At 28.4% G+C, this 25,709-nt stretch overlaps 4 protein-coding genes across 4 annotated transcripts; 3 read left to right on the top strand and 1 right to left on the bottom strand.

The window, feature by feature from the left end:
• Window positions 1-2,830: 2,830 nt before the first annotated feature.
• Window positions 2,831-9,929, top strand: PmUG01_02020100 (conserved Plasmodium protein, unknown function; the record flags this gene model as incomplete). Its single annotated transcript, XM_029008677.1, has 7 exons — window positions 2,831-5,196; window positions 5,508-7,613; window positions 7,935-8,028; window positions 8,170-8,282; window positions 8,814-8,903; window positions 9,064-9,244; window positions 9,603-9,929. The coding sequence occupies 7 exons, from the start codon at window positions 2,831-2,833 to the stop codon at window positions 9,927-9,929; spliced, it is 5,277 nt and encodes a 1,758-aa protein (XP_028860213.1).
• Window positions 9,930-10,896: 967 nt separating this feature from the next.
• On the top strand, window positions 10,897-15,830 carry PmUG01_02020000 (ATP-dependent RNA helicase, putative; the record flags this gene model as incomplete). The annotated part of the gene is given in 5 exon segments (XM_029008676.1): window positions 10,897-11,217; window positions 11,232-14,072; window positions 14,087-14,716; window positions 15,204-15,459; window positions 15,634-15,830. The coding sequence occupies 5 exon segments, from the start codon at window positions 10,897-10,899 to the stop codon at window positions 15,828-15,830; spliced, it is 4,245 nt and encodes a 1,414-aa protein (XP_028860212.1).
• A 594-nt stretch (window positions 15,831-16,424) lies between these two features.
• On the top strand, window positions 16,425-19,120 carry PSTK (L-seryl-tRNA(Sec) kinase, putative; the record flags this gene model as incomplete). The annotated part of the gene is made up of 6 exons (XM_029008675.1): window positions 16,425-17,487; window positions 17,750-18,006; window positions 18,296-18,415; window positions 18,613-18,670; window positions 18,881-18,937; window positions 19,059-19,120. 6 exons carry the CDS (start codon window positions 16,425-16,427, stop codon window positions 19,118-19,120), a joined length of 1,617 nt encoding a protein of 538 aa, XP_028860211.1.
• A 418-nt stretch (window positions 19,121-19,538) lies between these two features.
• On the bottom strand, window positions 19,539-22,504 carry ARP1 (actin-related protein; the record flags this gene model as incomplete). Its single annotated transcript, XM_029008673.1, has 10 exons — window positions 19,539-19,586; window positions 19,727-19,828; window positions 19,955-20,031; window positions 20,184-20,288; window positions 20,432-20,501; window positions 20,912-21,153; window positions 21,324-21,525; window positions 21,647-21,769; window positions 22,087-22,159; window positions 22,386-22,504. The coding sequence occupies 10 exons, from the start codon at window positions 22,502-22,504 to the stop codon at window positions 19,539-19,541; spliced, it is 1,161 nt and encodes a 386-aa protein (XP_028860210.1).
• Between the last annotated feature and the right edge of the window lie 3,205 nt (window positions 22,505-25,709).

Genomic DNA, 25,709 nt, shown 5'->3' with positions numbered 1-25,709 from the left:
TAACCTTACAATTATGTATAAAAATCAGAATTAAAAATGTTTTTCCTTCAATAGAAAATAAAAGAAAAACGTTAGCATATATATATTATATGCAATAATATATGATATATAACATATGCAATATCTTATATAAATGTAAATATAAATATATAAATATATAAATATATATACATAAATATATATATATATATAAATATATATACATAAATATATATATATATATATATAACACGTACTCTAGCGTTATAAGTATGTAAAACATGAAATTAAAAAAATTTTTCTTTTAAAAAAAAAAAAAAAAAAAAAATTTTAAATGAACACTACAAAGAGAAGTTTAAAATTGTAATCATAAAAAGTTAACAAATTAAAATCGTCCAACAAATGAACATGTACAGTTATCTACATTTACAAAATCAGTATATACATAAAAATATGTACGCAAAAATGTATGGTAAAATTCTATACGTATATTAATACGTGTACATATACATAGTTCATATGTATATTTATATAAGTACCACAGTGGAAGGTAAGCTAGTCCTAACTACGTACCAATTTGCTTTTTTGCGCACTTTTTTATTAAGAAAAAATTATACATGTTCAAGAGGATTTTACTCATAATCAAGAAAAAAAAAGCAGAATATTTAATATATACTATATATACATCTAATATACATGTAAAATATATTGTATACGAGTGTACACGCATGTAACGTAGCTACGTGGAATAAAAACAAGGCAATAAACAAGCACACGAAAAATAAAGCTACTAAGGTTGAGAAGCAGTTTTGTTTCTACAATCATCAGATTATTGAAGAATATTTTTTTTTTTTTTTTTTTTATAAGCATGTTTTAAAATAAAATTTAGAGGTTTGGTAAATTGCAAATTATATTTACCCCTTAACGTAAAAATGTTGAGGAGAAAAAAAAAAAAAAAAAAAAAAATGAAATGAACTTGATTTATTATGTACGTAGTCAAAATGTAACAGTATATAGATAATAATATTTGAAAAGTTTTAAGGAAAAAGGTACCCGTTCAAACATATACAAAAAGTGATATATATAAAATGTAAAATAAAAAAGGTAAAATGTAAATCATAAAGTGTAAAATAAAAAATGCAAAATACACAGTGCTCAGTTTAAAAAGTAAACAGTAACGCTTTTTTTTTTCGCAAAAATGTTCACAAAATGAGCTTAACTTTTCCTTATTGCACAAATGATAGGCACATATCACTGCAAAGCTTCGAAAAGGGATAATGCGATGAAAAAATTTAAGTACCTTTATAATATATAATACAACAATGTACTTTGTTTATATTATATTAAAAATCAAAAAGGTGAAATATATTAAAGACGTGCTTATCTGCAAATTAAAAGGATTATTTTTAAAAGTTCCTATAAAATTAACAGCCTTACCATATATATATATATATATATATATATATACATATTATATATGTATATATAAATCTTCGTTTGCAAATGACCATATGATCGACATTCACGTACTCGTGACTTAGTCGAGATTTAACACCCGGACAAGCTTTTGTTAAAAGCGAAATTTATATGAAAAGTTAAAAATAGTGCAATAATATGCTTAAAGTGTACGAAAATTTATTTTCTACAAAACATATAACCATTACGTACATTTTTTTTACGATCCAAATATGTATATTTAATTAATATAGGTCGTTAAAATAAATAACATACATTTATATGCTATATTGTGTAAAGGTGGACTCTCCGGTATTTTTTTTTTTTTTTGTAAAATTCGTCATTTATATCTCTTCATTTGTGTCATTTTGCCTATATCATTTTGCCTATATTATTTCGCCTATATTATTTCGCTTATATCATTCCACTTATACGTTTTCACGTACATATTTTTATCTATTTTTTTTTTCCTAATTTTTAGTTTTCATAAGGAACAATGAATTTTATGTTGCTTCGAAAGGGTAGTTTCGGTTTCTACGCAATAGCACAAGTGTAACAAACGAAAAAAAAAAAAAAAAAAAAAATGTATCATACTTCAAGCACATGAAGTATATATATATGTACATACATATACGTACGTTTTATACTGCTTATGTGTTAAAGCATTCCTTTTTTTTTTTCTTTTTGTTTTTCACGAGTTGTTTCCTTAGTAATATTTAAATTGCTTTGAGGTATCAAAAGATAAATGCTCCTGTTGTAATACGCTGTGTAGATGGAAAAACTCAAGCAGGCGAAATGGAGCAATAGCGCTAATGGCTGTAAATCTTGCAAAAAAAAAAAAAATTTTAAATAAAAAAAAAATAACAATAAAAAATGAACAACAACAACAAACTATAAACAGTAAACAACGACAAACTATAAAAATTAAACAACGACAAACTATAAAAATTAAACAACAACAAACTATAAACAATAAACAACAACAAACTATAAACAATAAACAACAACAAACTATAAACAATAAACAACAACAAACTATAAACAATAAACAACAACAAACTATAAACAATAAACAACAAGTTAATAATTCAATAGAGCTAACGAACAAATAAAATCAATTAGGGAGAAGAAAATATACAGGCCAAAAACATTCCTCTGGCACAAGAGGGACGTTGTACGGCACGTGCTATTATTTCGCCATAAAACGAGCAAACCATATATATTTTTAAGAGCTTGCCGTAATTGTAAAGAATAGTGAACAGTTGAATGTAACAAAAATTACTTGCTGTCATAGTGTGCATACGATAATATCTGCACTTATCATATGCCGAATTAGCGTTCATGATCCTTTTTTTGAAAACACATTCGAAGAGTTCATAGTTGGGATAGGTGCACAATGTTTTATCAAAATGACGACACACTAACAAAATGTATAATCTCGTTTATAAAAAATAATAACATTGATGATGATCTAAAGAGCATACAAAAAATACAAGACCTAATTAAAAGAAATGAAATATCAATTAAATTAAAACTTTTCGATGACAGTAAAAATGTTTTCTATAGTTTATGCTCCATCATATGCAACAAACTAAAAATATGCATTTATATCCTTAGAAATGAAAAAGAAAATTATTCTATTATTAGAAAATGTAGGAAAAAAAATGAAATTACTGATTATAATTTTTTTAGTGAGTATATAAAAAATTACGACATACGTAGCATTCCTAAGTGCTATGTAGCCATGGAATACTTTGTCAAATCGTTATCATTATGTTTTAAAAAGATAAAAACAAAAGACAAAAACTTGTTTTTTACCTATTTGAGTACTATATCTTCATTGATAGAATTATTACAGTCTAATGAAATTTATGAAATTAGGAAAAGTGAAGACACCGTTATTGCAGAGAAATTTCATCTAGTCATAATCAAATATATTAAAAAATTGTTTATTTATGTATACCCTTTTGATACATTCGAAAGGTTAGGTAAAGAAGATTTGACACAAACATATGAATTAAAACAAAAAGATAGTCATTGTGAATTTACTCTTTGCAATGATGAGAAGGAATATATTATATTTTCCTGTATGACAAATGTAATTAAGAAAATTCTGCAAAACGTTATAAAGGAAAACAAAAAAATAAAAGTACATAGTTTAAAATTGTTGTACATTATTCTCAAAAAAATTGAAAACGTATATATTATAAAAAAATTATTTAAAGGGATCAGCTTAAATTTGTTTCTGCTTTACAAATCTTGTGATATTCCAGGCTTACGATTTTTTATTCTAAAAACTTTTTCCTTTTGTTTCGGTAAAATATTAATGCACTACACTTGTTGTCATAGCGGATTTGAGAAAGGGTACCTTAAAAATGAATGGCTGAAGGCAAGAAGTGATGAAACAGGAAGAGGCGATAGTGATGGAAGGGGGGAGAAGGATGCCCCAAATTATTACTCTGTACAGGACGAAAAGTGTAGAACGTATTTTAATTCCTTAAAAAGAAAAGTGAACAGTAATGTGGGGCACTACTCTTTTGCTACTATTGATGAGGAAGAACTTATTTCAAAGGAAGACGTAACTACTTTAGAACAGGAAAATAATACGGAGAATGCGAGTTGGACTGCAAGGAGAAGCGATGATACTAATGTAATTGTATGGGGAAATGAGGTGGAACCAGAGAATTTTAAAAAAGATAAAAACAAAAACTCTACGAAAGAAGAAGATATCGAAATAGTAGATGAAGACAAAATTATTCTTTCCAATATTTACTTCATTTGTTATTATGTGTTAATTAATTATGACGATAAGGATGATGTTAAGAGTATGTCTGAAATTTTTAATATATGTAAAATTGTTATTAAATATTATTTTATTTTAAGTAAAAATTTAGTTCTAATGAGTCTCATCTTTGTGTTATCTTGGATGTTTTATCAACATGATAAATATTTCTCTTCGTTCATGTATTTATTATTTAATGAAAAGGTAATCCCTTTCGTCAGCAACAACAACGTGAGTGCGGTTGCTTGGGGTGGGCCAAGCGAGATGAAAGGAGGTGGCAGTGAGCAGGTTGAGAAGCGGAGTATGAAACAAGGTTGGGAGCAACATAGTAAACAGCGTAACAAGCAACGGGTGAAGCAGCACAGTGAAGAACATTTACTCAAAAGCGAGAGCTCAAGTAGTCAGCCCAGTCTAGACAAGCTTAATAAAAAGGTGCGGAACTTGTTTTTTTCAAATCTGCTTTTTCATAAGGACATTTACTCCATTTTTGTAAATTTTACAAAAATGCTAAAAGGAAGGGACGACAACAATGAATTAAATTTGATCAGAGTGCCAGATTATTCTCTTGAAAACTTAAATTATAATATAGAGCACTACTATTTTAAATATTTGTATAATATCTTTTTATTTAAAAAACAAGAGGATACTATTCTTCTTAATTTTTTAAAAGGATATATATATTACAATTTCGTTAACAGTCATATAAATCAATGTTTAATTCATAGACATATTTTTGCTCTAGATTATTTACTATGCTTATATAACACGTGTGAATTTCCTGGTATAAGAGACGAAACATCCATATCGTTTCGTAACGATGTCAACATACTAAGTGAGGATCACTCCCTTTATTCCTTAAATATGTATGAAAATAAAGCGGATAAAGTGCGTAACTTAGTTACCGACCCAGCATATAGGAAGAAGAAAATATTTTCTAAATTTCAAAATGTCAAGGAAGGATTTACACGCAATAATATCAGGTTAGTGAAAAATGTGCACACGCAGACACGCACACAAAAATACACATCGTTGTGCAATTGCAGGGGTTGTCCTGTCTACTCATGACTATCCTGTTGTTATGTATTTCCATCTGTGGGAAAGTTTTAGAGTGCTCTTTTATTTTATCCTATTTTTTTATTCAATTTTGTTCTGTTTGTTCTGTTTGTTCTGTTTGTTCTGTTTGTTCTGTTTGTTCTGTATGTTTTGTTCGTTTTGTTTATATCATATTATATTTTTTTTTTCCTTTTTTTATTATTTTTTTTATTTTTGTCGTGCCATATCCCCTCTTCAGACTAATCAACGAAATCAGCATTTTCTTTTTCCTCTTCACGGACAATAACACAGTCGAAAATTACTTAGATGAGGTGCTGTTTTATATATGGGATGACATTAGACGGGGTGAAGGCAAAAAAATATTAAAGCACGAAGGGTTTACTTTAAAAAATAAATGGTGGGAAGATATATACTACTTTACGGACACGAATGATTCGGATGCAACTTCGGACGGGAATAAAAAGATGCAGAACGAGCAGCTGGAAGCCCAAGAAGAAGACGAAGCAGAGGAAGAGGGTGAATCGGATGAAGCGGACGCAGTAGACATAGAAATGTTCAATTTCAGGATGAAATACAAATGTCTACACTTCCTCAACTTCTACCTGGATGCACTCATAATCCTTTTGTACACCCATTTCGAACTGATGAAGAGGGGAGAAACATGTACATGTCTATGTTGTGAACATAGTGCAAATGACGTGGTCAGTTCTAATGGGCTGAATGAAGATAGAGTCTTTGAAAACGATCTAGTAAAAAATGTAGTAAACGAATATTCAAACCTGTTTAACAGTTACTATTATTTAGCTATAAAAATAAAAATTGCACATATGAAATACGATCCGAAGAAAGAGGTGGAAAAAATACTTTTGTTCTTAACATCGAAGAAAGTAAACAAGGATGAAATAACGATGAAGAAGTATATAAAGAACGGAAATATTGTTAATATTCATTATTACATATCTTTGTTAATAATATGTTTAAATAAATGTTTCTGCTTATCATACATGTGTTCATATGATGACATAATAGAGAAATATTTTTATAAAAATTTAGTCTTTTTTCTCTTACACATGAGTAGTTCAAGTTCATATGTAGAACAATTGTCTGAGTGCACAATATCAAGCGTTCATTATCACTATTTGAAAGAAAAAAGAAGGAAAAACCAATTCAACAGTATTACTCCTAAAAATTCGAATGAAGAAAATATACGAAATGACGATGCTGTGTTGTTTTACTTTGATAAAAGAGAAAAATATAACTCCCACGAAATAGCGAACATACTAAACACATACAATGATACGATCACTTCATACATTTATAAAAAAATTATTAACATCGATTCCATATATAAATGCACTAAACTTTTAAAAATAACAAAGTGCCTAATTATGTTTAATTATAATTATGTATATATATATAAAGATATATGTTTGAATATTATGAAATACACGAAACGAAATAATTTTTATTACTCAAGTAATCATACGAAGGATCAAGTCATTATTCATATACTTAATATCTTTAACTGTATTCTTTACTTGTTTTACAAACACATAAACGAAAAGAGAATTAGGTTGTGTTCTGAGAGTGACTATACGGTACCAATAAAAAACTACTTGCTCCATGGATATGCTTACATAAATTTAGAACAAATAAAAAAGGAATCCAAACAGATGGGAGGAAAATACCAAAGGAAAATGGAACGATTGAAAGAAATTGCTTCCCAGAATATTAGCAATGAAGACAGAAATGCTTCTCATATGGATGACTATGACATGTACCTAAACAAAAATAATAACATCAGGGATGTAATTATTTTTCCAAATGATCAAAAGTGTCGAGATGAAAACATAATAATATCAAGCGAATTATTTTACCAATTCGGAAAAAAGAATTTTTCAACAATAGTTCACCAAAACGCGAAAGAAAAAAAAAAAAAAAAATTGTGTCTGTACAATTTTCTTTTCTTTGAATTTTATAGAGATCTCTTTACTGTAGATTATTCCGAAATTCTAAACAATAAAATATTAAAATTAGAAGAATATATAAAGAAAATAAAGGATGATATGAAAAATATCAAAAAAGAAATAAAAAATAAACTTAATTTTGCAAAAGTTGCTAATATAATTGTAGATGATGATTTTTACGATTTACATGATGAAGAAAATAAAAAATATGAAAAAAAATTGGATAATAATAATGACCTGAACGTGTCAGGAAATTTTTTGTTTGACAATCAACATTTTAAAGCCTCAAATTATTATAGAGAGACCCATTACCCGAATATAAGATATACAGCATCGCATATTTTTAATTTTGCACGGAGGTTCCTATGCCATGAAAAGTAAATTTACCTTAAATAAGTAAAGGAAGGAAATTTTTGCACTAACAAAATGTTTACATGTGTGTATATTTATAAAAATATTGTAACGTAAAATGACTGAGTGGAATCTCCACTGGCGTTCTCAGTCGGATACTTAAGGAGTTCAGCACGTGTATTTATGTGCGTATATATGTATACATTTGCATGTGTATGGGTGTATATAAGTGTAAATATATGCGTATATATGTATACATATGCATGTGTATGTGTGTATATATGTGTAAATATATGCATATATATGTTTATCCGTTTAAACGTTTATACCTTCCCCCCCTTACGCAGCATGTATGTGCGATTTAGCTCTCACCTGTGTATCCTTCGCTGTTTGTTCGTTTTCTCAACCAGACTTTTTGAGTTGTACCCAAAGATACACCAAGTAAGGAAAAATGAAAAAGTTAAGGAAGTAAAGCGATGATAAAATTACATAGGAGAGAAAATCATTTTAATACTTCACTGTGTCATTAATTCTTCCCCATCCCAAACTTCCCCTTTTTTTTTTTTTTTTTTTTGTTAACAGTTATGGGACTATATAAAAATAAATCTTTCCAAAAATGACTACATGAATGATATCATCCTTTTAAAGATAATAAATTACGTGACTACCATTGATGATAAGTTTTCGGTAAACAGGTTAGATCGTTTATCATGCTTTAGACGAAAAGAAGCAGGCACAAAAGTGTACCCACGTATAGTGTATATAAGCGTGTATATGCAGATGTATATATATATACATATATATAGATAGATATACATACATATATATAGATAGATATACATACATATATATACATACATATACATACATATACATACATATACATACATATATATACATACATATATATACATACATATATATACATACATATACATACATATATATACATACATATATATAGATATATATAGATAGATATACATATAGATATACATATATGTTTATGCATATATATGTATACGTAAATGTCCTTGTGTATTTACAAATACAATTTCCCATTTTGCGTTCGCTTAACATCTCGAAATTGCTACTTTTTCCCTTCTCATTCTTATGAAAAGTAGTTGGAAAAAATATCCCTATCATAAACATATTCTTTGACAAACCTTTGTTAACCAAAAGAATTATTTTTTCCTTTTTTTTTTTTTTTTTTTTTTTTTTTTAAGGATTTTATGTGATGTCGTCCCTCAAATGTTCATGCGAATAAAGAATTTTGAAATGAAAAATGAGTTGCGCAGGGAAAGCTATGAATACAAGTAACGCAATGCGAGGGATTTTTCTTAAATGCATTATATGCTCAAAAATGTATACGCACGTACATCCACGTACACATACGTACAAATATATATGTTTGTATATCACTGGATGCGCGTGAATATAAAATTTTTCCTTCTATCGTTGCTTTATCTTCTGCAGGTTCCTCCTCAACGTAATGTCATTCTTTCTAAACATTTCAAGGGATGAAAAATATTTTGAAGACACACATTCGTACATCCTTTATTTTTGTCTAAAGTGTCTTAACCGAGTTACTGAAGAGAAGATAAAAAAAATTTCATTGAATATTATTTGTAATTTGTTTCTTAGTGATATTCCGAAGGTTGGTTTTGTTTTGCTTTTCTATATTTTAGTCTGCATATCTGTGTATTGCTATTTTGCTTCGATTATATTTAATATTCCTTTTTTTTTTTTTATTATACACATGGAGTGATAACATGCCGCGATAGCATGTCGTTATATATTGTTCTCTTTGCTGTAATATCCTCATGAATATTTTAGAGACTCTCCCATACCCCTACTCATGTTTAGTTTATTCTATGGTGTATAACGGTTTCATAAGGATATATCACCATCCTTCCTCAAAGATGTCGTGCTTTTATTCATGATCAATATCCTTTTTGCATTTTTTTTTTTTTTTTTTTTTTTTTTTTTTCCCCTACCCCCCAAAACTATGTCAGATTAAAAGAGGAATAGAAAATATAAAGGTTATAAAGGAAAGAATGAATAGCCTATATGATGAAAATACTAGTGAAAAGGACATAATAGAAAATATTTTGTTAAAAGAACAAATCAAAGATATATTAGTTGCACAACCGTTACACTTCCTATCATGTTTGTTAAAAATGGAAATTTCAAAAGAGATAATTGCATTAATAATTAATGTAGATTACAATCTCATAAATTTTTTGATATTCTATTTTGACCTTTTGAGTGAGAAATATAAGTATAAGTGCTCCTTAAATCAACACACCCTTTTAGTTTTTAGCCATTTTAGGGGATTCTAATCTTTGGCCTAAGTACTGATACGGTGTAGAAGTGCTATATGCTTCAGTGTACGTGCGTATAACTTGCTTTTCATTTTTCCTTCATAAAACATTTTTTTCTCTAATTTTTCCCCCGCACCTTTTGTAGAACATTACATGCGAATGAGACTGTATAAAAATATCACATTTTGTCATTTTCTTTTCTTTTTTTTCTTTTTATTTACCTTTTTTATTTTTTTATTTTTTTTTTCCCCCTGACTATACACTAGTGTATGTTTATCGTCCGTTGTTTACTGCGTTTGTTTCACTTTGTTTTGTTTATTTTTTTCGAGGCAATTTCTTTCTCGTTTTAACCTTCTCGACTTTTTCTCCTTTTGTGTGAGCTATTTATTTTTTAATTTTTAACTATGTAATAATGTGCATTATTTCTCCCCCCCTTATTTTAACTGCATTTTGTTATTCCGTTATTTTTCTATTTTTCTATTTAGCTTTTTGGCTATTTGGCTATTTATTTTATTTTCTTATTTTTTTTCGTTTCACTTTTCTCCTCTCGCCTCTGGTATCTTCACTCGTAATGTTTATTTATTCATGCCCTTACTACTGTCATGCCATTTTGCATATTGCATTTTACATTTTACATTTTGCTTTTTTCATTTTGCTTTCTGAGTTGAAATTTCTATGTGCTTCCTTCAAGTAACATTTATTCGTATATTGTGTTAAGTAGTAACTTTTATAAAATAAGCAAATACTAGCAGTACGTTTGCATGTACCGTTCATATTTTTAGAGACATATACACACATATATAGGTATATATACATAAGTATATCACTGCGAAGAACTACATGATACATATGTATGCTTCACCGAAGCATCGAAAAAAGTAAACAGAATGCCCGCTGTAAGGGTGTTTCCAAATCTAACTGTAGATCTCTAGCACCATATTTCTATCCCGTGCAGGAGCGTAGCAGCATAATAGCATAAACATAAATGCCCCTTGCCTTTCTACACACACTCCTCTTCCTTCTTAAGCTCCTAACAAACGACGGTTCCACAATTTTAAAAAAAAAAAATTATCTAGCCTTTTTAAAAAAGAACGTTTCCCATTTTTCTGGCAAGGTAAATTTTTTCAAAAAAAAAAATTTACTTGAGCTTAAAAAAAAAAAAAAAAATGATGATTTCAAAAATAGAGGGGTCTCAAAAGGAGGAAATTACAGCAATGATGGCACAGATGTAGTAGGAAATCAGTCAAACAATTTTAGTGATCATGTAAAAAAATCGAAACAAGAGATGAGTAAATCATTCAATGGAAAAAAAAAAAAAAAAAAAAAAAAACATATAGTAAAAAGGAAGTTAAGAAGTTATATGAACAATTTAAAAATGTGAAAAGAAAGAAAAAAGAACAAGTGAGGAGTAGTTACTTACCACAAACGGATAAGGAAAAAGAAATTCATATCAGTAAGTCTGAAAAATTGTGCCAGCAAAAAAGAGATCATTTCGATAAGGTTAAGAAGTTTAGAAAGGAGAATTATAGTAGACAAAGATACAGCTACAAAAAGAGAAGTAGAAAGGAAGAGAAAATTCTGAACATGTTTGAAAAGAACTTAAAGCACTCTATTGAAAAATTAAACAAAAAAACGAGAAAATATGAAATGTTTAAGGGAAATGCAAATTTGAAAAAAGGCATTCTGCAGAATGAAATTCTTCAAAAGGTTTTAGCTAAGGGACATACGGAAAAAGAAAAAAAAAAAAAAAAAAAAAAAAAAATCAAGGAAAAAATCGTGGAAAGAACTGCAGGTCAAAACGCGAATAAAATGGAGACAAATATCAGGAAAAAGGACCCCAAACAATATAACATGAATAAGAATATTAATAAGAAAACATTTATCGACGATATTGGTATCGATGTAGACGGTAAGAAAGAAGTAGATCTTCGCACGAATGAAAGCAGTATAAAATTTTATATGCATGATGAACCAAAAGGGGGGAGGTCTGACGAGGAGAAGATAGAAAAGAAAAGGCCGAATGGAAACGGACATAAGCATAAGGAACAACAAAATAAGCAAAAGAAGCGGCAAATGGGAAAGCCAGTGCGCACAGGGCAGCCGCCGAAGAATGACCATTCGAGGGAACTTTCCACTGCTGGTAACATGAGTAAGAAGAGTGTAGAGAGTAACAACAGGGGAGAGAAAAAAGTGGAGCAAATGGATCTAATGGATCAAACGGATCAAATGGACAAAACGAACCAAACGGACAAACCTAACCAAACGGACAAACCTAACCAAACGGACAAAACGAACCAAACGGACAAACCTAACCAAACGGACAAACCTAACCAAACGGACAAAACGAACCAAACGGACAAACCTAACCAAACGGACAAACCTAACCAAACGGACAAAACGAACCAAACGGACAAAATGGTTCAAATGGACCAAATGAACAAAACATACCACACGAAAAAAATGGACGAAATAGGCCAAATGTACCATGGGGGTGCATTTAGGAATGTACTAAAAATGGGAAACTCTATCGATAATTTTCGCAGAGAAATAATAATACGGGATAGTTCATCTAAAGAATGTAATGGTGTGAAAAGACGACTAGCGAAATTTGATAGTATCATAGACTTGAATGCAGGAGCCGGTACCCAGATGAAGGAAAAAAAAAATGTACAAAGTGAGAAGTATAATTTTAGCGACCTAGGAATTTATGATAATTTTATAAATGTCTACTTAAAATATAACGACATTGAAATTCCGACAGAATACCAAAAAAAGTTTATACCTATGGTAATATTTTTTCTGAACAATTCCTATTCTGACTTGATAAATTGTATAGACTGTGTAGGAGGCGTAGTAGCAAGACATCCATTCTTGCATATCAAATTTGATGATAAGGATGACGAGAATAAAGAAAAGAAGGAATATGTTAATAATGATAACGTAAAGAGGGTGATAGAGCAGATAATATATGTAAACAAATATAACGAGAGGAGTAATAAACTTATGAGAACCTTTTTTCTTCATTGTCCTACAGGGACAGGGAAAACGTTCATATATTTATTACCACTTTTTCAGCATATTAGTAATATTAACTTATATGAGTATAAAAAGAAGTTAAATGTGGAGAAGAATTATGAGGAGAGCCCTTTTTTTTTTTTTTCTAGTCATAATAAAAATAATCTTTTTTATGAAAATAAAAAAATTAACGACAACGTTACCTCTTTCCTTTGCACGTCATCAGTAAAAGAAAATTTTTTCATTCACCATAATATCCAAAAAGTTAAGAATACGTTGAGTTATTTAAAGAAAAATAAAGATATGCAGGGTAATGAAAAGATAACACAAAGTAGTAAAATAAAAGAGAATGAGATAGGTAAGAACAACATGGGGCATGTACATTTTACAAGTGTAAATGACTATATAACAAAAATAAAAAAAATAAAAAAGGATATTCTTATTCTTACATACAATAAGGAATTAAGTGTACAAATATATGAATTATATAAAGATATAATTAACTCTTTTTATAAATCTTTTAATTCAAAATTTTTCATACATAATAATTCATTTATATTCTCCAAATATATGGGGGAAGAGAAAAAAAATGATCCTTTTATTGAAAAATTGAATTTACTTTTTAAAAAAAATATTAACATAAATGTGTACTTACTCATAGGAGGAAATAACATTAATTATCAGTTAAAAAGTTTAAAGAAAAAAAAATTAAATGTGTTAAGTGAAAATGGTCAAAGAAATGATTTAACCGAGGTAACTTCTAAAAGTGAAGATGATAAACAAAGGGTCATCAGGACTGATAGTCTTCAAAATAACCATCAAGCTAGCGAAAAAAAAGAGACGGAGGATGATGATTTAATACATATTAACGTTTATGTAGGAACCCCAGGACGAATAGAAAAACTTATTTATGAAAAGAAAATCATAAAACTAGAAAATATTTCTACAGTTATTTTTGATGAATACGATTTTTTCATTAATGCACCCAAAAAAGGGAATCAGCAAAAAAATTACACGAGTAAGAACAATAAAATAGATATAGAAATAGAAAATAAATTCTTCTCAAAAATATTGAGAGGAATTTATTTAAATAATAAGGATAATAAAATGGGCAATAGTAATAATAATGTAGAAGTGAACGAAAAAAAAAAAAAAAAAAAAAAAAAAAAATATCACTTACCAATGTCATATGTTGTAGTGCTACCCCCGCGGTCTACCCATTTCTGATCTATACAAAGCACGTAATTACAACGAACTTTCTAAAAAGCTTAACATATGGTCATTATCGGAACGCGTGCGGTAATTCAACTGTCGCAGGGAAAGATGAGTTACATGAAAATGTAGACACTCACGCAGGAAGAGAAATTAACGACAAAAGTGTTCGCAAAATGGATGAACAGAACGAAAAGAACGAAAAGAACGAACAGAATGAACCGAGCGAACCGAGGGAACAAAATAAACAGAACGAACAAAGCGAACAAAACGGACAAAACGTACAGAACACACGGAATAGAGACCTACGGACAAACTTCTATCAAGGAACGGAGAAAAAAGAAGACCAACAGTTAAAAAAAGACACTTCTATCATTAACTACGAACGAGAGGAAAGCATGTTAAATGATTTGTTCAAGCTAAAAGAATTTGGAAATATCCCCAGCAATTTGATACATTTAAATTATTGCTACGATAAGAAAAATAAAGAAAGAAATAATAATGCAACCTCGAACTTTTTAAGGGTTTTATTTTCAAATCCATTAAATAAAAATGTTTTGGTATTCTGCAACACGAAGGTACTACTACAAGTGCGATGTGAGACCCTCCGAGATTTTGAATTATAGCAAAGGACTTCTGTCTCATTATGTCCACTGAATTGCATTATATCATATTATTATACTGCATTATGATGTGATGCATTTCGTTTATTCATTCATTTATTTTATTTATTTATTTATTTTATTTATTTTATTTATTTTATTTATTATTTATTTATTATTTATTATTTATTATTTATTATTTATTATTTATTTATTTATTTATTATTTATCTATTTATTATTTATTTATTTATTATTTTTATTTTTTTTTTTTTGCCCCCCTTCACGTATTACTTCTCATCCTCACCATATTCACACGCAAACATTTAAAAACTTTCTTATCTTTACACCTATCATTTTCTGAGTATGCCTACCTAAACAGGGAAGCACATACAGTCGTAATGTTTCTTTTTCTCGTGTGTTTAATTTTTTTTTTTTTTTTTTTTTTTTCTTCTATATTTTAGAAAAAGGTTATGGATCTATGGAGCCTTTTTAGAAATCGCTTCGATGTCGATATTCAGACCATCTTTGCTCAGAAGGATAAAGGAAAGAAGAAAATATTCAAGGATATAAATTACGCAAACTTCTTTAAAAACGACATGGTTGATTATAAAAATTTAAAAAAATACGTAAATTTTATGTTTATATCTACCAATTTATTATATAGAGGAATCAATTGTACGGGTTTCACGACGATCATTAATTTTGACATGCCTTCGAGTAAGCTTTTGGAAAATAAGAAAAAAAAAAAAAAAAAAAAAAGGGGCATTCTCTATTTATGTGCAGTGCTATACATTTGTGTGTATGCTAATACATGTATCTGTGTCAATGCGTGTGCATATATGTTTTCTCATTTTTTACACATGCGCTTGCTACCATCTTTTCCCTCTTTAGCCCCCACGGAATATGTACACAGGTGTGGAAGAATAGGCAGAATAAACAATAAGGGAGCTGTTATAAACATTTTTGAGAAAAAGGATAAAAGAAGTTATAGAAAAAGAATATTCAAAATGTTAAATGTTCACGTTTACGATGTCGACTGTTACATGAACAACTTGTTTACCTTAAAGGGAAACGAAAAAAACAGCTGAAAAAGTATATTCTTTGTATTTATCTTTTCACATGTTGCTTAAAGTGTAGAAAGTAAAAAAAAAAAAAAAAAAAAAATTAAATGAAAGGAGTACAAAGCGACGTACATACTACGTTTCTGTGAAAAATTAACCTTTTTGTCGTATATTTTTTTTGTTCATTTAATTAAGATTATTTAATTTTATTTTATTTTTTGTAAACATATTTTCTGGTATAGTAAATATTGCCATATTCATTATACCTTTAATTCTACAAAAAAGCTAGAAAAAAAAAAAAATATTAATAAAATAAAATAATGCGAGTAGAGATAAATAAAAGGAATAATATTATATTTATTATTCTTATTTCTTTTCCTTCTTCACAAATTAAGTATTACGTAACTCAAAATTTTTTTAACTGTTTGCATAATTTCGTGATCCACCTTAAACTTTTAATTATTATGCGTTAATTTTACCTTTCATTTTGAATTTTTCAAATTTGCCCTTCATCTGATCCTCAATTAGCACCTTTTCTTTTTTTTTTTTTTTTTTTTTTTTTTTTTTTTTTTTTTTCTAGCCATTTGCGTTCTCTTTTCCAACCTCTTCAAAATTCACAAAATGAACTTCACCTTTTTGTTTTATGGAAAACCTTGTAGTGGTAAGGACACATTGATAAATAATTTATTAAAGAGGAAGAAGCAAATTCTCCATTTCATTTACCTTTTTTACAACTTAACGGAAAAGCGTATCTTCTACAAATATGTAGAAGAAAAAATACTTTTTATAAATCTAATTAAATATTACTATAGACTAAACAATGTAAGGATAAAACTTAGCTGCACAGGTAGAAAGAGGGGAACTAAAATAATTTCTTTCTCCTTTTTATTATACCTTTCAAGATGCCTTCTCACCCGTATGGGGTGTCATCCTTTCCAGCCAAATGCATATAACAAGTTAAATAATATGATAAAAAAAGTGATAAGACAAAATAAAAAAAATAAATTTCTTAAAAATTACAAGGACAAGTACAATAATATGAGAGGGAAACACAGATACCCATACAACAAATGGAACATAAAAAAGAAAGCGACGCTTTTCAATAACCTTAACAAGTATAAAATGTGTTATACTTTTGCGAACCAAATAATAAAATGGAAAAAATATTTCCAATTATTTATGAGTAAAAATAAAACTTGTATATATGTTATATGTACGGATTTTATTGAAAAACAATTTTACAACTATCAAAGTAAAGAAAAAAAAAATACTCCTTTCTCATTACAGTTAAAAAAGGCGGAAAAATACCACTATTACATGCTAAATGAGAAATATATAATTTACGAAAAGAAAAAAAAAAAAAAAAAATCTACTCAAAATGTCTTTTATCCCTTTTTAAAAAAAACAAGAGTAAAAAATGGTATACTTCTCATAAGAAAAAAAGAAAAAAAAAAAAAAGCAACTCTAATTAATCAAACCAAGTATTGGAAGGTAGCTAGAAAAATTGCTTACTCATATTGTTTAAGCCTAATGCGTCGGGAAAAATGCAAAGAGCAACATGAAAAGGAAAAAGAAAAAGAACATCACTGTCCTCATAAAAATTCAAGAAACAAAATAATCATCTTAAACGACACCTTTCACTTACCATCGATGAGAAAAAAATATTTTTTACTGTCCAAAAAATGTAATACTCTGTTGACGTCTTTTTGTTTTTTTCTTTTTTAAAAAGAAGCCAACAAATTGGAAATAATATAATTCCAAGCATTGGAAATGTTTAGCAAATATAAATAATAACATACATACCTGTATGCTTTATATTGGTTTGGCTATGGTCATCGTATATACCTGTGCACACATTTTAAAATGCCCTTATTCTATGTATCATACTTGCTCTACTTGCTTCACTTACAAGTTTTGTTTACCTTTTTGCTTCCTCTTCTTCGTAGATAACTTCAACTATGTACAGGTATATTTAAATACCCCTCTTCAAACGTGTTTAAGGAGAAACAGAAATAGGAAGAATTTTAAATACATATCTGAAAAAACGATTGTGAGAAATCATATATGTCAACAAAAATATGCAGTTAGACTAAATCCAGGAGAACAGACAAAAGTGTCAAATATGATTAATGTTGTTAAAACTGGTCATAAATGGCAAATGAAAATTCTTTCTCTTCAGATTGACTCATTTCGTCAAAATAAAGTAATATACATAGTGCACAAAATGAGTGAACAGTCCCCTACATATATATTAGCACATTATGCACACGCTCACTTGTGTTTTCAATGGAGCATTACAAGAAAGGGTGCTTAATGTCCTACAGACGTGTATATATATACATACTTATAAATGTATACATGCTTATAAATGTATACATGCTTATAAATGTATACATGCTGATAAATGTATACATTATTATATATGTATATACATGTCTATATATGTAGATATGTATGTGTTATATATATGAATTTACGATACTCCTGTACAGATTGCAGAAATACTGTTTTTCATATACAAACACTTCACTCATTTCAAAAATATAAAACAAAAAAGAAAAGTTTCCACAAAAGAAGAGCAAAAGCCCCAAACCAAATCAAACCCTTTAAACGTAACACTTTTAATTATGCTATTTTGTGTGCCCTCCCATTATTAAGCTATATTTTACTTAAAATGCTATTAGGACAACTCGAGTTTATATTATTGAATTATTTTGTTATTTAATTATTTTGTCATTTTATTTCATTATATTACATTATTTTTTTATATTATATCATAATTTTATTTTATTATTTTTTTTTTCGTCAGCTCCTAAACGTGATGATTAACAAAATTATTCATGAAAGATTGAAGGAACTCCCCAATGGTTAGAAAAATATGAACAGATAAAAAAAAAAAAAAAAAAAAAATTGGGAAAAAATAGGAGAAATGCAAAAATTCAAAAAACGAAAAAAATACATAGAAATTGGAATAAACGTGAAAATAAGCCTGCGAATATGCTCATCAAAATAACAAGCAGACAATGCGAAATATGTTCGAGTTGCAAAATGTGTTAACACTTCTCTTTTATTTTTAGAAAAAAAAAATGAGTATGCCCTTAGGTTTCGTCTCATTAAATTGAAGCTTTTAAAAGGTACAACGGCTGCAGTAAAATTATATGTTTTAAACAACTGTTAATTTTACTTTTTAAACAATTTTATATATTTTCTTATATGTTATTATTTATTTTTATTTTTATTTTTTCATTTTTATAGAATGTAGAGATAACAACACGCATACGATTGAAAATGTAGAAGATATGTTTTTTGTGCAGTAGGAACGTGCATGTAGGTATTTATGTTCATATATACATCTATATATATATGTACTGTTATTTTTTTTTGTAGATTTTTTTTTGTGTTTGGCCAACTTTATATCGTGCCCATATGAACATAAGCAACGTTTTTATAATAACTACTCAACTCGTAATAGTCTAATAATATACTGAAAAAATTACTAAAAAAATAAGATGGAAAAACATAGGTTCTATGTATTAATTTACAAACAAGAAATTTTCTTAATAAATATATATATTTTTTTTTTTGTTATGTATGCATGAAGGACATATAACATATGCACACATAAATGTATAACAGTTTAAAAAAAAAAAAAAGAAAAAAAAAAGACGTAATAGGTCAGAGGTAAGTGGTAAGAGTTATCACTGAAAAAAATTTGCTTGCACTGTACTTAAATAATCAAAAGGTCTTCCTGTGCAATATCATAGATCCGTATTCATCGAATTCCTATGGGGGGAGAACAAGCAGACATATAAGTATATAGATATTCATGTATGTATGTGTGTATTTATGTATGTATGCGTTTGTGTATAATTAAGGGCTCTCATTTTAAGTGTTGTCATTATTATATTTTTTTTTTTTTTAACCTGTTTAGTAATCCATATTTTTTTGAAAGTTGCTAAAGAAGCTAAAATGGACCCCCCTATGAATGTGCTGAACTTCCTTTCCGGGGGCGCGCTAATTCGTATCTATTGAGGGATGGTGCAGTAAAATGATCAAATGTGCATTTTCATGTGTATGTACGTGTGTTTGTATGTATGTGTGCACATATGTATTAATATTTGTGAATTTTAAAAAAGAGTTAACATATACACAAAGCTGAAATTTGGCAGTACTGTTATATCTTTGGGGGCAAATTTCCTAATTTCGTTTAATAGTCTATCCCCAAAACCTATTGAAAAAAAAATGATCATGTTCAGGAAAAGTTTATTCATAGCAAACGATGTACTATTACTTTGCAATAACGGAAAATATGTACAATATACGAACGAAATAGGGATACAAATATATGTGATAGTTATACACAACTGAGTCGTGGAGTACCATGAAAGAGTGTAGTCCCTCCTGATAATACAATATGAGAATATAATGTTTTTCTCAAGTCCATATCTGCTCTTGTTATTGATGTAACTATCAGTTCTGACAATCCTGTACAAGTAATGGTATGTACGTACATACATACGTATATATATATATATATATATATATATATATATATATATATATATATATGCATGCACAAATGTGTGTGTAAGGGTAAATCTATGACCCCGCCGTTACTTAGTTTTTACCCAAATATTCCAACCCCAGAATTGATGGGTTGAACAGCACTTCCGGCGCTCGGTACCTCTCAGAGCCTATCTGTTATTTCGCAAAAAAGAAAAAAAAAATAATAAAATAAAATAAATGAGATAAGTGGCCTAATAAAAAAAAAATAAGCGGATAAATAAAATAAATTAACGACAATTAAGACAAATTAACGACAATTAAGACAAATTAACGACAATTAAGACAAATTAACGACAATTAAGACAAATTAACGACAATTAAGGCAAATTAACGACAATTAAGACAAATTAACGACAATTAAAACAAATAAACAGACATATTAAGCGAATAAACAGACATATTAAGCGAATAAACAGACATATGAAACAAAACAGATGAACAAATAAAGAACATCCATAAAGTACTACATTGTACGAATGAACGAGTGAACAAACCAGTCATATGCGCATATGCGCATGTTACGCGTGTGTGTATTTACGAACCAGTATCTGTGACCCGTCGGGAAGTATGTAAGGCAAAGTGGTAGGAGATTTTTCCGAAGAATTTTTTTCTTTGCTTATATTAAAAGAAACATAACAACAATTTTCCTTCATGTTTTTCACTACTTCCATTTCAGCCGAAGTGTTAAATAAATGACCATTTTTTCTCAACAAGTATCCTAAATAAGTTGTGATATCTCTCCCTGCGACGTCCGTTCTAGTTATGGTATTTGATATACTGTATCCTTTAATAAAAATGGGAAAAAAAAAAAAAGAAGTTACGAAAATTATTACATGTTCATATTTTTGGAATTTTTTTCCTGACTTGTTCATGCTCGCATGTTCATATACATAAACAGATATTTATAAACATACTATTGTTACAGTATACTTTTTAGAGTATTTTTCTCCTCACCCTCATAAATGGATACACAATGACAAACGCCATCTCCGCAATCAAGAACAGTCCCATTCGTCTTGCCGCAGGAATATAAAGAGAGTATTGCTTGAATAGATATAAATAAGGCAGGTACATTAAAAGATTCAAAGAAAACCTCGGCAATTTTTTCTTTATTCTTTTGAGGGTTTAGTGGGGCCTCTGTTAATAGCACTGGGTGCTAAAAAAAAAAAAAAAAAAAAAAAAAAGGGAGAAAAGGAAATTTAAAAGTGCATAATGTACATATATGTGTGCATATGTGTACATATGTACAAAATACATTCGCATGCACATGTTTGTACTTCCTCCGCGTTTATTTTCAAAGAATTGTAAACGTGTATCCAAATATTTTCCATGTCATTCCAGTTCTCAACAATTCCATGATTTATGGGGTACGTAACTTTTAATAAGCCTCTATATTCTTCCTATAAATAAGTATGAACATGTACATATTTCAAGAGCAAAATGAAAAGTAAAAGAACTGCTTAAATAATGCACTTCCATTTTTTTGAGCGCTTCATATCGAATTTTATTCCTGTATACATTGTTATTATTTCTTTTGGCTCATTTTATTTCTCTCTCTCTCTCTCTCTTTTTTTTTTTTTTTTTATCAAGTTTTTACATAATTTAAAATTTTTATTTTCATCTTTTTACTACATTTTTAATTTCCTTCTTTACTCTTTACTTAATTTTTAATTTTTTTTTTTTTATCAACTTTCTATTATTTACTTTTTCCAATTACCGCTTTATTTCCTACGAACAAATTTCCCTCTACTGCCCCTGCCATGACTCGCTTGTACTTAGGCCTCCCTACGCTACATAAAGAACAAAAAAAACAAAAAATTATTAACACATTACGGAAGCATTACACACAACAGTTAAATGCATTTTTCTTCTCTGAGATATTTAATAGTGGATTCGTTGTTTTCGCAAATTAATAAGTCGTCAAGTAGTTATATGAAGTGCCTAAATATATATTATGTGTGGTTGTATGGCCCATGTAAAGACAAAAACATCAAACTCAACTAATTCATTTAGTACTAGGAAGGAAATACAAGGTTGGGAATGTCATCACCTGCAAAACCTGACTTTATATACCCACTTCCATTATCAATTATTATAGGCTGATTTGAGTAAAGCTGATTACCATATTCGTTCATCCTACCAAGTGCGTAAATACATATAGGTGAAATTACTTTGTCCTTCTATCCTTCTTTCTATGCTTATTTTTATATTTCTATTTTTCTCTTTTTCTATATTTCTCTTTTTCTATATTTCTATATTTCTATATTTCTCTTTTTCTCTTTTTCTATATTTCTATATTTCTATATTTCTCTTTTTCTATATTTGTATTTTTCTGTATTTATATATATCTATATTTCTTTTTCTTTTCTTTTTTTTTTAAATTTAACAAGAGAAACTACATTGAAAAGAAGGGAGTGGACGTGTTCGCAGGAACACTACATGTTTATGCATATGGGCAAATATACACGTATATGTATGTATGTATGTATGTGGGTACGTATGTGGGTACGTATGTATGTACATATATGATGATATGCTATAAAAGGGAAAAGCGAACTTAATTTTTTTTCTGTCGTACCTCTCGTTTTTCTTTTAACAAAAAGCAAATATTCGTAAGCACATTAAATTTTTTTTTTCTGTTTTTTTTTTATTTATTGTTTTTTAAATACAACTACGTATATAATTAAAACATTGAAGGATTAATGTGTGCACATATGTGTGTGCCTAACGTGAGTAAATGTTGGAAGGAAAAAATTATATGTACAAAGACCTTTGGGAAATTTAAGATATATGCTTCATATTTATTTTGCAATATTGTTGCTCTGCTGTTCTACTGTTCTGCTGTTCATTTATCAGATTATTTTGCCGTTTTTCTATTTCATGAGCTTTTAAAAAAAATTTTACATGCGTATGCCCCCTCAATTCCTCGTAATATTTTTATATAAATACAAGTTACATCCTGTTTTTTTTTTTTTTTTTTTTTTTTTTTTACTACTCATTAAAATTCAAAAAAAAAAAAAAATTAAAGTTAGTTCATGCATAAATACATGTGTACATATACATGATAAACCTACGTATGAGCATTAAACCTTGTGATATTTAAAAATACGAAAGAAAGAAATTTTTCCAAAAAAGAAAAAACAAAAAAACAAAAAAACAAAAAAACAAAAAAAAGGAAAAAAGAAGAAAGAAAGATTAATGATGCTTAATAAATTGAAAAAACTCACATAGATTTTGTCTAAAAAAAGATTATTATTTTCTTTTTTTTTGCCCTTTGTTTTTTCTTCTTTTCTTTTTTTTTTTCCCTTCCATTTAAGCTCTATGAGAATATGAAACATTATGCATATTTTAAGACGATTCATGTAAAATTTTCATTTTTCATTCTTCACTTTTCATTTTTTTTTTTTTTTTTAATCTCAATTATTTTCGTTTGCCCTTTTTTTGTTCTTATAATGATATTGTAATGTTCATATGGCTCGATCAAAATGTTCACTTTTCATATTCATATTCATTTTTCATTTTTCATTTTCATTTTTCATTTTTCATTTTCATTTTTCATTTTTCATTTTTCATTTTTCATTTTTCATTTTTCATTTTTCATTTTTCATTTTTCAATTTTTCATTTTTCAATTTTCATTTTTCAATTTTCATTTTTCAATTTTCATTTTTCAATTTTCATTTTTTTGTTTTTATTTTTCCTAAGACGCCTTTTTCCGAATTGATATAAAACCATTTTTAGACACTTCAACTTATGAGCATTTTTCAATTTACTATTTTATGTTTTTTATTCAATGGGACTCTTTACGCGTAAGTATAGATGCGTTGGAGTTATTGTATAATTAAAAAAAGGAAACTCCTATTTTCTGTTTCACATGTAGGATCATTAATAATTTTCAAAGAAATATTTGTTATGAATATACACTCATGACAGCAAGCGGGAATGTATGTTCTACAAAAATAAGTAGCTGTTAGGGTGTTCCAAAATTCTACAATGCACAACTATATGCGCATATTTTACTGGTGTTAAAGAGTAATACATAGTATAAAATTCGCAAATGTGCATAAGTATAGGTGCGCACGCATAGGTGTTCGCGTATATATGTGTATATATTCATACATGCAAATATCCGAATGACATCACTCAGTGCAAACGGTTAAACCGTTCCTGAGTTTGAGCCCCATTCAACTAGCCCCCCATATTTTTCCTCGCAAACACAACCCATTAGCACACCAGAAATAAAACAAAAGCAAACTTTTTACGTTTTAAGTTCAATATTTTTCGTTTTTTTGGGCCTATCAACTAGGGTGTAAATCCAAATAAATTTTGGCTATTCTTTACAGATCAACTTAAATTTACCCGAATATATATCTACATATAAGTACATATATATGTGCAAATATTAGCATAGTGCAAAAAAAAAAAAAAAATAAAAAAAATAAAATGATCTAACGTGCGTAACATTTGAGAAGGCGTAGTAAACCCATTTTTTTTACAGATGGTAATATCTCGTCCTCACCCAAACTCCTATCAAGCTTAATAGCTCTATTTAAATATCTTTTATTCTTTTTTTTTTTTTTTTTTTTCTTTTAAATATGCATATGTATGCTTTAAAGATACCATATTATTTTAATTGTTTAAAAAAGGGAAAATGCTTTAAAGCAGCTTATATCTCTTTGAAGTGCTCCTTTAGTTTTCTTTTCACAATATACAAATATTCGCACATTTTTTTTCTCCTCCAAAAAAGGGGAAAGCTGTATTTATTTTACATATATAATAGTAATAGCATATGTTTATTTCCCTATATTTGTGACTTTTTTTTTTTTTTTTTTTTTGTCGCTTATTTGACCAAACAGCAAGTTTCGTTAACGGGAAAAAATGTATGCGTATGGAGATGTGTTTGGATAATTAATACGTGCATAAGCATACATATATATGCATATATACATACACCCACACATACGCCTACCCATACATATACACATACACATATATTTTTGGCAAGCCCTACTTATTTACATGAGATACATCCTCCAAAATACATACCCATCCTCGTTTAGCGCGTTTTCCATTTATTGATAATAAAATTTTTTTTTTTTTTTCTTTAAACAAGTCTGTTTAAATATTGTTCTTTTTGTTTACACTTCTTATTTGCGTGTACGCATGATTGCTCGTTCTTTTTTTTGTTACCTTTTTTTTTTTCTGTTTTCCTTTTTCTCTTGCTTATAAATGAGTTGAGCATTTTTTCAATTTGCCTTCTTTCCGTTCTATTGTTCTGCCGCTCTGCTCTTCTGCTGTTCTGGGGATTGGACCTTTTTTAAGACTCAATGACCTGAAGTAAG

Source organism: Plasmodium malariae, assembly GCF_900090045.1.
Source record: "Plasmodium malariae genome assembly, chromosome: 2".
Taxonomy (NCBI): domain Eukaryota; phylum Apicomplexa; class Aconoidasida; order Haemosporida; family Plasmodiidae; genus Plasmodium; species Plasmodium malariae.
Note: the sequence above shows the minus strand (reverse complement) of the source record. Positions and strands in the feature narration are given on the sequence as shown.